The 18,024-nt window shown below is 43.5% G+C and overlaps 1 protein-coding gene across 2 annotated transcripts in view; it reads right to left on the reverse strand.

Annotated features, from left to right (window-relative positions):
- Positions 1-4,491: 4,491 nt before the first annotated feature.
- Positions 4,492-18,024, reverse strand: part of LOC145542655 (uncharacterized) — a 45,352-nt gene continuing 31,819 nt past the window's right edge. The window contains exons 2-4 of one of the 2 annotated variants that reach the window (XR_014080010.1): positions 8,808-10,344; positions 6,319-6,524; positions 4,492-4,869 (exon numbers count right to left, since the gene is read on the reverse strand). Coding sequence is in view for 1 of the 2 variants with exons in the window: in XM_081581931.1 (XP_081438057.1) it covers positions 16,531-16,584 (54 nt within the window). In the remaining variant the exon portion in view is untranslated. Of the gene's footprint in view, positions 4,870-6,318; positions 6,525-8,807; positions 10,345-14,823; positions 16,585-18,024 lie in introns of those variants that run through there. The other variant, XM_081581931.1, reaches the window with a different exon arrangement.

An 18,024-nucleotide genomic window follows, 5' to 3' on the forward strand; every position in this document is an offset into this window, starting at 1 on the left:
CTAATCAGATTTATGCTATCTGATCATGTAATTACACTTGGCTTTTAGGCCATTCTAACAAGTTTATTTGAAAAGGAAGAGAGATCATTGTTTATTGGAATGGCAATAATTTGGGTTTCTTTAATTGACTCCTGGTGTGAATACGTTGATGCCTGCTGTTCTCTAAGAGGCAGCATGGAAAGTTTCCAGGAAAAGTTCACATTCCAGGGACAGCTTTGGAATCTACTTTCCATTGCAACCCAAGTCTGCCACTGGGGCTTAAGTTCTTCCCAAGGAAACACCAGCTTTCAAAGGCAGCCTCACGAGGTGGCAGTCACTGCGGCTGTGCCAGGGGTTGCCCCAGCATTAAGCAGGGCCATCAGGGCAATGGAGGGCATCTCTGAAACCTCACCTTCCCCATCTCCAAAGCACGGAGGGCGTCAGAGGCTGTGACATCAGGAGCCAACAGTGAGCATTTGGAGACCGTACTAACAATTTGACACTGAGTCAGTCTAGAGGGGCTGCAATGAAGTGGGGGAGGAGAGTGCAAAATCTTTCTCCTCCCAGGGCTCTCAAATGCCCAAAAGCAGTGTTGCCAGGTGCCTGCTAAAAATGAGTGCATTCCAGGGGAATTTAATAAGGTGCAAAATAAAACTAATCCATAACCTACTTGAAAGCAGAGGCACATTTTGAAGTCCATCACTGCTCTAAGCTCTAGTAAACAGACATTTTCTTTATGGGAGTTTCAGGTAAGAAGGAAGGTAGCCAGCCACTGGGGGCCTGAATGAAGAAATGGGGGGTTCAAAGCCTGGTTTGATCCTTAAGGCCTAAAAGGTGACTGGCTCTGGACATAGTTCTAACAGCTGCCATGTGCTCGGCACACCTGTGGCGAGTTCTGCCTCAGTTCATCCTTACAATGACCTTGCAAGATTCACGGTATTATTCCAATTCAGCAGATACAGAAAAAGAGGTTAAAGGAGGTTAAATAACTGATCCTGGATCTTCTGGCCAGTATTTGAGTCTAATATCCCAGTTTCCTCTTTTTTTTTTTTCTATTTGCTTTTACCTTTCCATTAAATGGAGAGTCATCAGCCAAAGGAGAAAAGAAAGCTTCCCCCATTTCTCTATCTGGCCCACGTGGTTCGCTTGAAGGATGTGCTGAACCAGGATAGGAGCAGAGCAATGTCTGTTTTCCTCCTCTATTTCTCTCAGCACCTGCCAAACAACTTTCAAAACACACACTCCTACCCACTTCCATCAGACAGAAGATGGAACAGTCCTAATAGTCAGAACCATCTTTTAAAGCACAAATTGCAAGTCATGCTGCTGCTTCAAAGCTTTCAATGACTTTCCATCCCAAACCACCCTTAAAACTAACTCACAAGACCCCACTTTACCTGCTTTTTACCTCCTCCACCCTCATCCTTTACTATCCTTCCCTTCTCCAACTGCTCCCCCCACCACACCCCATACCACATTGGCCTCCTCCCCTTGGTCGGACCCACCAAACACTCTTACCGCAAGACTTTCAGTGAGGGAATGCCGTGACCCTACTGTTTCTGCTTAGCCCAGCAGGCTCCTTTTCTCCTCAGCTGAAATGTTCCCTTCAAGAGGGTCTCACCAACGCTACTGTCTAATCAGGTGCCTCCCCATCCCATCATTCTCCATCCACATTCTCTGTTTAATTCCTTTTTGAAACTTATTATAACTTGTAATTATGTATTTTTTGTTTCGCTGTGTATTTATGGTCTGTCACCCCATCTGGGCTCCTAACACAGTGCCTGGCACATATTAGATATTCAAAAAATATTTGTTAAATGAACAAATGTGCTAGCTCCAAAAACTCTTTTATTATTCATGACAGAATGGCAGTAAAAACCAGTCTCCTCCTGAGAGGTTATCAAGCTCTCCAGAGAAGAGTAAGGTCTGGGTGTTTACACATGGCTGAGCACTGGTGCAGAAACACATATTGTAAACATATTCTGCACAGTATAAAAATGATTTTGTCCTCTCAGCAACCCTCCTTCCTCCTGAGAACTTCCAATATGCACAGAGCGACCATGAACCCCCCATGCTGGTATAATGTGGACCATCACAGTCGCTTCCCTGACCCAGTCTCCATGAACATGGCTGATCGGGGTGAGGGTACCCATCTGACCTAAGCTGGGCCAAGTTGAGCTTTCCCTTGAGACTCAGAATGGGAACTGAAAAGGGAAATCAGTCTCTTTTGGGGTCTCTGGGTTGCAGGATGAAAAAGGCCAGAAGCCATTAGCGGCCATCCAACGGTCCTCAGAAATGAGAGGCAGCAATAGCATCCGGCTGCCATTTCCATCTCAGATTCTGCTTGTTCCTGAGATGCAGGAACTCAACATCATCAGCATCATGTGTGCTTAGTTTCTCAGTCGTGTCCGACTCTTTGTGACCCTACAGACTGCAGCCCACCAGGCTCCTCTGTCCATGGGGATTTCCCAGGCAAGAATACTGGAGTGGGTAATCACTCCCTTCTCCAGGGGATCTTCCCAACCCAGGGATCAAATGTGGGTCTCTTACATTGCAGGAGGATTCTTTACCAGCTAAGCCCCCAGGGAAGCTCCATCAGCATCATAGTTCACCCTTTTTTGCTTAATCTAGTTTGCCTTAGGTTTCTGTCATTTGTAACAAAAAGAGTCCCAACTAACAAAACAAACCTTTCTTTAAAAAAAAACAAACTCTATTTAAATAAATAATTAGCACAATAAGAAAAAATTAGGATGCCTTTCTAATCATCCTCTAGGTCTGCTTCCTTTTCTCCGGGAGACTTCCCTATATGCACTTCTTACTGCCCAAAGTATCTCTCACCCTGGAGAATACCCAATGGCGCCAACTTCTAAAACACAGTTGTAATTGGAAAAGGGGTGAGAAATATTGGAGCAAATGCAGTGACAGATTTGGAACTCATTGAAGACACCCACCTGGCACCTCCACAAAGACTGGGTGCCTGTCCAGGTCCTCCAAGGAGCACACACCACAAGGGGATTAGATGTGCAAGGGATTTATTATGAAAAACGCCTGTGAGGGAAAATGGGGAGGGAGCCAGAACTACCAGGGACAGGTCTGACCACATGAAGAGGGAAGAAGAAAGTTTGCATTGGAAGCATCTTAGACTCGATGCAGTTCTGAAGAAGCAAGGCTGCCAGAAGTCCTAGAGCCAAAGTCACCCCCACCAGTAGTGCCTGGTGCTAGCCTGCCTGCCACACCAACTCTGTCATTCTCAGTCCTCCACAAGGAACAGTCTGTGGGAAGCTTGGCCTCAGCACCAACGTGATGATGGACCTCAGAGTGCACAGGGTCCTCAATCAGTTACGCTCCGCACAGTCAGAGATCCGAGAAGTGCTTCTTCATGGCCACCACTATCGGCCTGTTTTCTTCACAAGACCCCGCCCAGTACCTATTTCTCCAACATCCACTTGAATATCGTCTGCTCCTCTGCCCTGATCCATACAAGCTGAGGTACTCTGTCCCTCTGAATTCCCATAGCATCTCTCCACTCCTCTCTTACACAACTGAATTCTTTCTGTATTGTCTTACTTTCTTGTAATACTTTCTATTTTGTGTTGTGTGTATTATATGCAGCACACCCAGATACAACTAATTCCTGGAAAACATGATTCTGTAAGGGGGAGGCGGCTACTTGTCTCTTTGCTAACCCTGAGCACCAGAATCCTAAAATGAATACTGCGAGTTTGCTTCCCTTAGATATCTGCCCTATTCCCTTTATTCTCAGACTCTATTTGTTCACATCTTCACCTTTCTAAAGTTGGGATGCCGCTTATATCACGTCAAAGAAATTTGCCACCTGCTGGCAGGAGAGTGAGTTGAGACAGAGTTGTCATTGTCTACCCACGGGAGAGCTTAGCGAGGCATATTTACAATAAGTGAAGCAAATATTTATTGCTGAAGGCATAACTACACTTTCATGTTTTCTAGCAAAACAACAGCCAAGCATTTCAGAGGACACAGAAAGGGGATTTGCCAGTCTACACAATGGGCATTGTAATTACATATGATAAAAACTGACACATCTCTCAGGAGAAACAGAATTTTTAAAGTTAAAGGCAGTTGGAACTATCAACTCACTCATTGCAAAGTCACCCGCAGGTGCCAAATATCTTTCTGAACCTTCTGGATGACTTTCAAGACAAGCTGTTTACCTTCCAGAAAGGAGTAATTTAATTAAGAGTAGGACAAAACTATGAGTTTAACTGAACAAGAAATACAAATGAATCCCTAGTAGTCTTTTGTTGTTGTTGTTGTTGCTTAGTCTCTAAGCCATGTCTGACTCTTTGAGGACCCCCATGGACTGTAACCTGCCAGGCCCCTGGTAGTCTGCAATATGACTAACAATTAGAATGCCTGGCCTGCACTTGCTAAGGAGGTCAAGATCACTAGGCAAAGTGATAAAAAGCAGAGAATCCCCATAATGCTATGTACAGCTGCCAATGGTCAAAAAAGATTCAGGAAGAATCATCAGGCTGAATTTAAAAAATGTTTATCCTCATAAGTTGAATCAGTTCAGTTCAGTTGCTCAGTCATGTCCGACTCTTTGCAACCCCATAAACTGCAGCACGCCAGGCCTCCCTGTCCATCACCAACTCCCGGAGTCTACCCAAATCCATGTCCATCAAGTCGGTGATGCCATCCAGCCATCTCATCCTCTGTCGTCCCCTTCTCCTCCTGCCCCCAATCCTTCCCAGCATTAGGGTCTTTTCCAATGAATCAACTCGTTGCATGAGGTGGCCAAAGTATTGGAGTTTCAGCTTCAACATCAGTCCTTCCAATGAACACCCAGGACTGATCTCCTTTAGGATGGACTGGTTGGATCTTCTTGCAGTCCAAGGGACTCTCAAGAGTCTTCTCCAACACCACAGTTCAAAAGCATCAAAAGTTGAATGGAGTACCGAAAAAAAAAGTCAAGATAAATGTTATTTTTAGTGTTCAGATTTACAGTAGTTTTTTTAATCCTTAAAACCTGTTATTATATCAGGAATATATCTTGAAATATATGACATCTTGGAATTGAGGAATTAGGTTTAACATACTAATAAATGGAATGGTTAACTTTTGATTCCATGTTAACACCCAAACAATTTGTTAAGAATAATGAAATCTACACCCTGTAATGAGAATCTGTACAGTTTACGATATTGAATTGGCAAAGCTCAGTATATGTATCACAGTTTACTCTTTCTCCCTCGGCTATGGAAGTAAGACATAAGTAAAATCAGCTATGGAACTCTTTTTTGCTAGGCTGGGGTCCTGCGGAATTATTTTCAATCACGTATTCTAGGGAGCTGTTGCCAACTGCTTCTGCTTGATCCATAACAGTTAACCTATATGCCATGCCTGTGATATATTCTTTTGTAGACTTAACTCCAAAGAATATGCAAGGGGTTTTAACCCCAGTCTCCTCTTTCTCCATCCTAAGGATTAGTGAAAACTCACAACAGTGTGGCCAAAAGTACTATTTGGGGATCAGCTTGGAATTTTCTTGCAAGTTCTAGAATCTCTAGACCTTGTGCCTTCATGTTGCTGTGGCCACCCCACCTTGTTAGTAACAACAAAAAATTTGTTTACATCTTTACTCTTACACAGTTTTTAAGTACCAAGCACCTTTCAATTGTGGAGTAGGAAATGGCAACCCACTCCAGTATTCTTGACTGAGAAATCCCACAGACAGAGGAGCTTGGCATGCTATAGTCCATGCAGTCACAAGAGTCAGACATGACTGAGCGACTAAACAACAACAAATCTTTCACTTGATGCATATGAAAGATTTCCTTTCTTAAAATATGCCATACTAATGCTTGTTTACTACCTAGTCTGCTAACTAATGAAAATAGCGGTGTAGTATGTCATAAAGCTGAATGCACTAACCAAGGGTTCTGTGTCTTTTTTCTCTTGATCTTTAACCAGTGTGCACTATCCTTTGTTAGAAAGGATAAGAATCACTTCCTGCTTAGAATCCAAGCTGAAAATGTGTTCCCACTTCAGAGTGTCTTGAAACTTCCTGTGTCACACCATTAAGATTCCCCTAGGGAAGAGCAGCTTGGAGTCTTAATACTTAATCATGCCAAGCCCAGTAATGTGTAGGCTCACTGTAGCATGTCTTCTTTTCCACTGCTAGGATGGATGTAAGCTTCCTGAGCCCAGGAACTCTATATTTATCTATCTACCCATATCACACTATCTTTTATCAAAGCCTTCATGTAGATGCTCCATAATTTTTTCCTTTTTTTGAATGTAAAAACTATCTGCAAAAGGCTCAAAGACAGAGAATACTTCCACTGCACCGGACTATACCTCCATTCCAATCTGTTGTGAGTCCTGGATCTGAAGAAAGAGCTGAGGAATTTTGTTTCTCTTATTACATCCTCTTCATCTCCATCCCCAAGAATTCCTGATATTCAAGGAATTCCTCAGTCTAAAAAATAAATAACCATAGAGTCTCCTATCTGCTGCATGTGGTTCTCAATGCTGGCTGAACATTAGAATCACCTGAAGAGCTCCTGTGAATAAAAATGATAAGTGTCAGGGCCTACTTCAGAATAATTTAATCAGGATCAGTGGAGGTGGCACATCATTTCTCCTAGTCCTTGCATAGCCCCACGTGACAGATGCTATCATCCCCATTTTCCAGGTGAGGAAACTGAGGTTCAGAGATGGGAAGAATTTTTCCATTACACATCTAACAAGAGTTGGAACAAGCCTAGTCCCCAAATGACTCTCAAATATATGTTGTTTTTGTTAAGTGTCCTCAATAGCATCTTTTAACGACTTGTGAGGTAGCACCACCCAGAGCCCTCACTCGGCTAAACTGCAGGCAGGCTGGTATCAAACACAGAGACCCATTCATCTGCACACACAGCTGCAGAGGAGGACCTTGGCTTGCCAAGCAGAGCAGCCACAAACCCTAACTGTCTCTGAATTGTCAACTGTCCCATTACATCTTGGCACCACGACCAGGATGACGGTTTTCTCTTGAGAACCAGAAGGTTAGGGCAGCACAAATATTAGGATGGATGGCCAAGCCAAAAGTCAACATCTTTTCTAAAGATTACTGTGCATTTTGAACACTTTAATTCCTGAATGGTGCTATGTGTTTAGATTTCAGTGAGTATAATAAAGAATGGGATGACATTTGATTAAAAAAAAAAGATGAAAATGAATTAAATGGATTGGTATAGGTGAGCCAAAAGTGAGAAGAGCTCTTCCTCATCTCTATTGATTTCATCTATCCATTCTCTAGACAAAACAAGAAAACTCAAAGTGATTCTCTGTAAGATTAAAGGATTCCCCTAAAAATACCCATCTTTATTAGTTAGAGAATCTCGTCAACTTCCCCCCCCAAATGCTGCATGAAGAGCTACTTTACCCTGTACTTCTTAGCGAATCTGAAGCTGCTAAGACATTTTGGGGTGGGTGGAGAAAACGCCAGGCTCCCTGGGTTCTATTGGAGGCAGATTTCTTTCCCCAGCTTGTGGCAGACTGGGGACAAGCCTTCTACAATATGGATTTCGTTGTCTGAACTCCCTCAATTCAGCAACGCCCCTTGTCAGAGCACAGAGCCCACAGTTATATCACAGATCGGCCCAGGAAACTGCGAGTCATGAATCACAGAGGCGCATGGATTTCTGCCGAACAAAGAAGCCAGGTCTGGGAAACTTTCTGGCCCTGGCTTTCCCTCTATCTCAGTGGAAAAGCAGGTAATTTCCAACTGGTCCTGTAGAAAACCAGTGCAAGGATCATGCAAGGCAGGTGTATCCAACCCAGTCCGTTGCTTTATCTTCTCACATACACAAATACTATTTTTCATACCAGCTGCATCCTAAACCCCGAATTAAGATGGTGATTAGTGGTGGTGGTGGGCGTCTCAGTAGGAGCTTTCTTAAGAAGAAAAGGCTTTGATTGAGCCAATGAAAGCTGTTGCCAGGGAACCAGATGCCATGAACAGGCCACTCCAGCAGAGTAAGAATACAAGCCGGGAGTGCTGGACTGAGCATTAAGTGTACTTGGCAGCCGAGTCCTACGAGGCCTGTTAACCCTTTGTGCACCTAACCATGTCTAGACAGTGAATCAAGACGAGGATTTTGGTAAAATCTGAAAAGCTGCCCCTCCTCTCAGCCAATCCCGTTGGAATGTACTCTTTCAACAATGTTCTCCCTGCCTAACAACTGCCCCGCGAAACCTTCTTTAGAAGGGGTTGGCATCAGAGGTGGGCATGCGCAAGGACTGTTTAAGGCCCAAGGTTCTGCAGAGGACATGCTCACATCTGACCACACTTTTTGTGACACTAGTGGGTCCTCTTGGCTTGCAGTAGGCCTGCATCTGGTCTTTGGCCTCTGAGAAGGGACTTTGCTGCTCTAGGTGGGCCTGCTCTGCGAGATCAGAAGGAAATGCTTCTTCCCTCCTTAAACACCTACTTACAGAGCTTCCTGGGGCCAGCCAGAGGTTGGCAACCTCTGCCCCACTTTAAGATTGTTGCCTGGAGGAGTGTAGGCACAGGCTGGCTTTCTGGGGAAATGGGGAAACAGGCAAAGCCACTGAGGATGGGCCTCATGACCCACTTCCCAAGGGAGACTTACCCACCATCTTGCCCCAACTCTTCCTCTCCCTCATTTCTTCCCCATCAGTCCCAAACCCAGGCATCTGCTCTGGGTCCCATTCCTACACAGTATGGTTAATTCCATCTCTGCAGAAGGATTTGCATCTGAACTCGGCTCTCCGGAAGATATGAATGCTTTTCCAAAGGAAACTATAAAGATTGAGTCACACACAGGCAGTGGGCTTACCTGTGGGCCAGGGGCTCCTGGGTTTACAAAGTGAACTCTAGCAGCAAGGGCCTTGAGAGGAAGTTCTCCCAGAACCCAGGCTCCCTGATGCCCCTTTCTCTTCCTCAGACTGTCAGCTCCAGGTCCCTGGCAGCTCCCCTCTTGGGCTAAGAGTGAGGACACTGATTGGTACATCAATACCTCACTAATGTGGGCAAATAGGGGGGAGGTATTTGTGTGCCTTGGGTTATACAATACATATGTCCCTGGAAAGATACAAATTCTTTGCACATCAAATTAACATTTTGCTAAAATGACTAGCAGTCAGCTCACAATTTTCACTCCATAGTAGTTAGAAAGTGTAAAAACCATTCCCATCACAGAGTTTAAAGAGTGAACTGGGAGCCAGATGATGGAGAAGTATCTAGTTGTTCAGCTCAGTGATTTACTGTGAACAACACATGAGATTCCCCAGTGTGAGAAAATGGCTTTCAGGGCATAGTTTTGTACAACAAATCTTCACCACTGTGTGCTAACGGTGGGGAGAGAATTTCTGTATATTCTCAATTGTGCGATGCCATTCAGTTCAGTTCAGTTCAGTCGCTCAGTCATGTCCGACTCTTTGCGACCCCACGAACCGCAGCACGCCAGGCCTCCCTGTCCATCACCAACTCCCAGAGTCCACCCAAACCCATGTTCATTGAGTCAGAGATGCCATCCAACCATCTCATCCTCTGTCATCCCCTTCTCCTCCTGCCCTCAATCTTTCCTAGCATCAGGGTCTTTTCAAATGAGTCAGGTCTTCACATCAGGTGGCCAAAGTATTGGAGTTTCAGCTTCAACATCAGTCCTTCCAATAAATACTCAAGACTGATCTCCTCTAGGATGGACTGGTTGGATCTCCTTGCAGTCCAAGGGACTCTCAAGCGTCTTCTCCAACACCACAGTTCAAAAGCATCAATTCTTTGGCGCTCAGCTTTCTTCACCGTCCAACTCTCACATCCATACATGACTACTGGAAAAGCCATAGCCTTGACAAGACAGACCTTTGATGGCAAAGTAATGTCTCTGCTTTTTAATGTTTGCTTTTTAAATGTCTCTGATGTCTAAGTTGGTCATAGCTTTTCTTCCAAGGAGTAAGCACCTTTTAATTTCATGACTGCAGTCACCAGCTGCAGTGATTTTGGAGCCCCCAAAAATAAAGTCAGCCACTGTTTCCACTGTTTCCTCATCTATCTGCCATGAAGTGATGGGACCGGATGCCATGATCTTAGTTTTCTGAATGTTGAGCTTTAAGCCAACTTTTTCACTCTCCTCTATCACTTTCATCAAGAGGCTCTTTAGTTCTTCTTCACTTTCTGCCATAAGGGTGGTGTCATCTGCATATCTGAGGTTATTGATATTTCTCCCGGCAATCTTGATTTCAGCTTGTGCTTCATCCAGCCCAGCGTTTCTCATGATGTACTCTGCATAGAAGTTAAATAAGCAGGGTGACAATATACAGCCTTGACGTACTCCTTTTCCTGTTTGGAACCGTCTGTTGTTCCATGTCCATTATCTATTGAAAAAAAATTTTTTTCTATTTACTGAGCAAGTACTGTGTGCCAGGCACTACACCCAGTGTCTTCCATAAGTCATCTTATTTGTTAATTAAAGAAACATCACTGTATCAATAATTAATGAAAATCAAAAGAAAAAAATTTACTCACCACCATGTAATGACATAAATAAAGCAATTACCTTCTTACTCTAATATTCAATGGTTCTAAATTATCAGAATCTATGTACTTTTGATGAACGACATTTGCTCTGAGATTCTCCACTTAGAATTAAAATCGCTGTTCTCATCACTCCTCACAAGTTGGTCCCTTCAAAGATGTGTTATATTTGCCCCTGGTGACTGAGCCACTAGCCAGCATGATTGATTTTCCACATGTTATGAAAGAATCAAGAATGTGTGATTTTTATTTCTTCTCCAACCTTACTATCTCTCCATCGTAAATTTAAAAGCTTGAAATTACTGTGAGCACTCCTACTAATAAAATGAAGCCCTGAGCAAAAGCAAAACTAAATATTTTAGACTCTCAAAGCAAACTGTTCAGGAAGATCTGAAGTAAATAGATCTCCAACCCCTTCGCTCCTCAACTAAATGGACCATGTGGTCATAATTTATCCATAAGGAGAGGAAGGGAGCAGGGAGTCATGGCTGACACTTTCTCCCTTGCTGTGATTCTAGAGTATTCTTTATTGCCTTTTGCATTTTCTTCTTTCAAACCTGATCTGGACCACATGAGAAATTAACCCTAGCCTCTGAACAAGCCAAGGAAGACATCTTCAGCAAGTCTGTGCTTCTTCCAACAAATTGAGAGTTCTGTATCTTCCACATTGATTCTCTTGGTGCCCTGTTATCCTTTAAATATCAAGGTTTTTGTTGGTCAGTGACTTTCACCTATGACCCTAAGCTTTGTTTTTGTTGTTCAGACATTGAATCATGTCCAATTCTTTGCAACTCCATGGACTACAGCACACCAAGCCTCCCTGTCCCTCACAATCTCCTGGAGTTTGCCCAAGTTCATGTCCATTGAACCAGTGTTGCCATTGAACCATCTCATCCTCTGTCGCTCTCTTCTCCTTTTGCCTTCAATGTTTCCCAGCACCTAAGCTTTATAGTACAGGCAAATTACTAACTACTGAAACATGCTTTAACCTAATTCTCTCCATATATCAGTCCTACTGGCTCAAAGATCATCACATATCTCTCTGTACATGTTAAAAAAGCAAGTCACAAGTGTTTATCCAACTGTTACTATATGTAAGGGGTGCTAGGGGAAGTACTGGTGGCCTAGACAGTAAAGAATCTGCCTGCAATGCGGGAGACCTGGGTTCATTCCCTGCGTTAGGAAGATCTCTTGGAAAAGGGAATGGCAACCTACTCCAGTGTTCTTGCCTGGAGAATTCCAAGGACAGAGGAGACAGACAGGCTACAGTCCATGGGGTCGCAAAGAGTCAGACACAACTGAGTGACTTTCACTTTCAAGAACTATAAGATGTGATCTCTACCTTCTGAAGATTTCCAGTCTAGTTGGGAGTATAAAACACAAGCAAATAGAGCTTTCATAATGCAAAGCCATGCTGATTGTGACATACACAGCCCCAATTTTTTAATATCCTTTGTTTGGACTTTCTTGGACAATTTATCTTTGGTGCTTGTGGCAGATGACCATGGATGGCTTTACCAACCTTCATTCCATGTCCCTTCAGTGCAGGATGCTGGAAAGCTAAAAATGTGATTGCCTGGACTCCACTGCAGCTAGATTTGAAAGGTCAAGTGAAGAGAAAAAAGGTTGAAGAGATATGACTGTTTTGAGGTTATCACAGCTGCTGGACACAAATCCAGTGTCCAGTCATCAGTGTGATGGTAGAAGGGGGCCATGTGATGGCCTCAATTAGCAGCTTCCCCACTGGTGGATATTAGCCAGGATGTAATGTTAGCTTCTTATGAATCATTGCTGCTACTCAGTTGCAGAAGCGGGATGACCAATAGGCTGGGATTAGGGCTTCCCAGGTGGTGCTACTGGTAAAGAACGTGCCTGCCAATGCAGGAGACAGAAAAGACCCAGTTCTATCCCTGGGTCGGGAAGATCCCCTGTAGGAGGGCATGGCAACCCACTCCAGTATTCTTGTTTGGAGAATCCTATGGACAGAGGAGCCTAGAGGGCTACAGTCCATGGGGTCTCAAAGTGCTGGACACAGCTGACTGACTTAGCACTCATGCAGGCAGGACCAAATTTGGACTAGGTCTTATGTCACCTCTGGTTTGTCTGTGGCTTTGTGCAAATCATTTATTTTTAAAAAAAATTTTTTTTACATGTACACACTGCTTTATTTTTTTATTTTTGGCTGCACTGGGTCTTCATTGCTGTGCAGGCTTTTCTCCAGTTGTGCAAGCGAGGGCTACTTGGCCACAGTTGGGGCAAGCCTGGGGTGCTCAGGCTTCTCACTGCAGTGGCTTCTCTTGTTATGGAGCACAGGCTCTAGGCACATGGGCTTCAGTAGTTACTGCACAAGGGCTCATTAGTTATGACTCGTGGGCCCTAGAGTGTGCAGGCTTCAGTAGATGTGACATACGGGCTCAGTTGCTCCACTGCATGTGGGATCTTCCCAGACCAGGGATTGAACCCCTGTCCCTGGCATTGGCAGGAGGATTCTTATTCCTGCACCACCAGGGAAGTCTTGTGCAAATCATTTCATTTCTCTGTGTCCTGATCTTGCCTCATGGAGTAACTAAGACAGCAGCAATGATTCGTCTTGTAGGCTGCCTGAGCAAGTGACTAGAATTCCTAGACCACATTCTCACACTGCCCTTTACAGGAGGATGAGGACCTGCACCATCCCATAGGCTACTTTGCCATCACAGCATCCACTTACTGCAAAACACTCTGGAGCAAGGGACAAATTCCTGAGTGCACTGTAGACACGGCCACTGAATAACATCTCTTTTCTTTGTTTCATGTGGTTTCTATTTATTTACAGAGCACCATGGTTATTCGTGATGCTTTATAAACCATAAAAACGAGGTCTCCACCCTATAGAATTTACAGTGTAGCTTAAACAGACATGCTGCATGGGCTGACAGGTCAGGCATGCCAGAAGATGGTGTTGGTGTTATATAACATGGGTGTGGAGGGTTTCTTCTTGAGTTATAAATACTTTCCAGTTACAAGGGCCTTTCATCTGGGATCCCCTAGCACTTTAGAATAGCAATAACCTTGATTGCTTTCTAAATGCACTTTCCATAAACTGCTGTGGGGACTGAGTAAATGCTTTTAAATGTCTGTTAATTGATCTGTACATCTGTTCATTGTCTGTATTAAACAGCATGGATGTAAACATGACAGTTCAAGAGAGGCCCTCTTTGGGCTATGGTTTGGGCTCCCAGACTACCATCCCAGCCTTGCTGCATAGCATTGGGAGAGCCAGATGGGCACCTGGCTATTTTCCCAGGTGAGATGCTCACTCAACCTAGGCTCAGAAAGACCACTTCCTGGGGACCAGCTTCACCACCTATGCATGAGTTAACATTTCCAAGTCAGGTGAGCTCAGAGAAAGAATTGCCAATGGAAAACTTGGAGTTATTCCTTAGCCAACAACAATGGCTCTCATTCAAGTTCCAGTCACTCCATCACTGTCCTCTTGTGCTCCTTACTCTCTCCCTTGAGCAGCAGCATTTTCAAAATGTTGTTGTTCTTCTTCAGTCACTAAGTCATGTCCGACTCTTTGTGACCCCACGGACTGCAGCACACCAGTGTTCCCTGTCCATCACTATCTCCCAGAACTTGCTCAAATTCATGTCCATTGAGTCAGTGATGCTATCTAACGTTCTCATTCTCTGCTGTCCTATTCTCCTTTTGCATTCAATCTTTCCCAACATCAGGGTCTTTTCCATTGGATTGGCTCTTTGCATCAGATGGCCAAAGTTTTGGAGCTTCAGCCTCAGCATCAGTCCTTCCAATAAATATCCAGGGATGATTTCTTTTAAGATTGATTGGTTTGATCTCCTTGCTATCTGAGGGACTCTCAAGAATCTTCTCCAGCACCACAATTTGAAAGCATCAATTCTTTGACACTCAGCTTTCTTTTTTTTTTAATTAATTTATTTTTGAATTGGAGGATAATTGCTTTACAGAATTTTGTTAGTTTCTGCCAAACATCAACATGAATCAGCCACAGCTACACATATGTCCCCTCCCTCTTGAACCTTCCTCCCATCTCACTCCCCATCCAACTCCTTCAGGTTGTTACAGAACCCCTGTTTGAGTTCCCAGAGTCATACAGCAAATTTCCATTGACTATCTATTTCATATATGGTAATGTAAGTTTCCATGTTACTCTCTCCATACATCTCATCCTCTCCTTTCTCCCCCCCCCACACCATGCCCTTAAGTCTGTTTTCTGTGTCTGTGTCTCCATTGCTGCCCTGCAAATAATTTCATCAGTATCATCTTTCTAGATTCCATATATGTGTGTTAGTATACAGTATTTTTCTTTCTCTTTCTGACTTACTTCACTCTGTATAACAGGCCCTAGGTTCATCCACCTTAGCATTCCTTTTTCTGGCTGAGTAATATTCCATTGTATATATGTACCACAGCTTCACTATTCATTCATCTGTTGATGGACCTCTAGCTTCCATGTTCTAGCTATTGTAGATAGTTCTGCAATGAACACTGGGGCACATATCTTTTTCAATTTTGGTTTCTGCACATATCTTTTTCAATTTTGGTTTCCGCAGAGTATATTCCTAGTAGTAGGATTGCTGGGTCACACAGTGGTTTTATTTCCAGTTCTTAAAGGCATCTCCATACTGTCTCTTCCATAGTGACTATCAATTTACATTCCCACCAACGTGCAAGTGAGTTCCCTTTCTCCACACCCTTTCCAGCATTTATTGTTTGTAGACTTTTTGATGATGGCCATTCTGACAGTTGTGAGGTGATATCTCATTGTAGTTTGATTTGCATTTCTCTAATAATGGATGCTCAGCTTTCCTTATGGTCCAACTCTCACATCCATACATGACTACTGGAAAAACCATAACTTTGACTATGTGGACTTTTGTTGGCAAAGTGATGTCTCTGCTTTTTGCTATGTTGTCTAGGTTTGTCATAGCTTTCCTTCCAAGGAGCAAGTATCTTAATTTCATGGCTGCAGTCACTGTCCACATTGATTTTGGAGCCCAAGAAAATAAAATTTGCCACCATTTCCATTTTTTCCCCATCTATTTACCCTGAAGTGATGGGACCAGGTGCATGATGTTAGTTTTCTGAATGTTGGGTTTTAAGCCAGCTTTTTCACTCTCCTCTTTCACCCTGATCAAGAGCCTTTTTAGTTCCTCTTCACTTTCTGCCATTAGAGTGATATCATCTGCATATCTGAGGTTGTTGATATTTCTCCTGGCGATCTTGATTCCAGCTTGTGATTCATCCAGCCTGGCATTTCACATGATATATTCTGGATGTAAGTGAAATAAGCAGGGTGACAATATATAGCCTTTATGTATTCCTTTCCAAATTTTGAACCAGTCCATTATCCCATGTCCAGTTCTAACTGTTGCTTCTTGACTCACATACAGGTTTCACAGGAAGCAGGTGAGATGGTCTGGTACTCTCATCTCATTAAGAACTTTCCAGCTTGTTGTGATCCACACAGTCAAAGGCTTTTGCGTAGTCAATGGATAAGAAATAGATGTTTTTCCAGAATTCCCTTGCTTTCTCCATGATCCAACGAATGTTGGCAATTTGACCTCTGGTTCCTCTGCCTTTTCTAAATCCAGCTTGTACATCTGAAAGTTCTTGGTTCACATATTGCTGAAGGCTAGCTTGAAGGATTTTGAGCATAACCTTGCTAGCATGTGAAATGACAACATTATATATCCTTACACTTGGTATGGAATTTTCCCTTCTATGTCTCACTCAAAGGCTATTTAGCAAGTGACTATTCCTGGCCTATTTGACAAATTCATTCAAATCCAGGGGAAGTTTGGCCAGGGATGCAAGGTCCTAAAAGTTCACCCAGAAGTTTATGATAAGCTAACATCCCTCGTTCTATCCATCCTTTATACTATTCTCAGAGTTATCTTTCTAAAATCCAGGTAGAATCAAAACAACTCCCTGTTTTCAAAATCCTACTTGAAGAATGAAGTCGAAGATACATTCACAGGGACATGTGGCCTTCGTGGTCTTGGCTAGCTGGCCCGTCTTTCCAGCTTCATCTTTGTCCATGGGAGCTGAAGCTGTGGCTACACCAAAGAAGCTGGTTACACCAAAGAAGGTGGCTCTCCCTCAGAGATCTCAGACTTTCCTGCCCATGGCTCCTGCTTCTCTCATCCTCCCTCCTCAGCATCCATGACTGTCCATTAAAGCCCACCTCTAATATCCCTCATCCTTGTGGCCTTCTGCAAGGCCCACCACCATGCATCACCCAGCCATCACCATGCATCATGCCACCACCACCCTCGCTTCTTTTCCTAGAGCACCTGCTCATTTCCACCTCCAAATCATTGCTGTCACATCATCTTTCAGATGCTGGCCCCCACACACCTGTCTTCTCACCCTGATGGGAGCTTTTTGAGGGCAGAGACCACATCTCACATGTAGTAATCTTCTAGTAGAGTTTTGTTGAAAGGTCCTTTTGATCCTTTCAGGGATGGAGAAGAGGATGGGAGAGAACGTGCATGCACTTCAGTTGTGTCTGACTCTTTGTGACCCCATAGACTGTAGCCCGCCTGGCTCCTCTGTCCATCGGATTCTCCAGGCAAGAATTCTAGAGTGGATTACCATGACTTCCTTCAGGGGATCTTCCCAACCCAGGGATCCAACTCATGTCTCTTATGTCTCCTGCACTGGCAGACGGGCTCTTTACTATGGGCAGACGGGCACCAACTGGGAAGACCATAGAAGAGAACATCAGTAGCTTTAAAGCCCTGGAAACTATTTGGAACCCTCATTTTGTAGAATTTTGTCTCATCTGCTGTAAGGAGTTCACTCTGTAATAATGCTGACCAATGGCTTTCAGATTACAAAGTGCTAAATTCAGTTTTTTATTTTCTTTGCTCTACATTTTTTTAGATTTTAGCTCAAAATCTAAAGTATGCATAACATAAAATGTATTATTTTAATAATTTTAAAATGTGCCATTCATAAGTACTTTCACATTATTGTACAGTTATCACCACCACCCATTGCCAGAACTTTTTCATCTTCCAAAACTGAAACTCTGTACCCATTAAACACTAACTTTCCATTCCTTTTCCCACATCTCCTGGGAAACATCATTATAGTTTCTGTCCCTATGAATTCAACTATTCAAAGTATTTACCTCATACAGTTGGAGTCATACAATGTCAATATTTGTTCCTTTGTGACTGTCTCATTTCATTCAGCATAATGTCTTCAAGGAAATCAAACCAGTCAATGCTAAAGGAAATTAACCCTGAATATTCATTGGAAGGACTGATGCCGAAGCTCCAATACTTTGACCACCTGATGCAAAGAGCTGACTCTTTGGAAAAGATCCTGTGCTGGGTAAGATTGAAGACAAAAAGCGAAACGGGTAGCAGAAGATAAAATAGCATCATTGACTCAATGGACATGAATTTGAGCAAACTCTGGGAGATAGTGATGGACAGGGAAGCCCGGTGTGCTGAAGTCCATGGGGTCACAAAGAGTCAGACACAGCT

The sequence above is a fragment of the Giraffa tippelskirchi genome, chromosome 3 (genome assembly GCF_054371585.1).
Source record: "Giraffa tippelskirchi isolate mGirTip1 chromosome 3, T2T-mGirTip1v1.2.pri, whole genome shotgun sequence".
NCBI classification, from domain to species: Eukaryota; Metazoa; Chordata; class Mammalia; order Artiodactyla; family Giraffidae; genus Giraffa; species Giraffa tippelskirchi.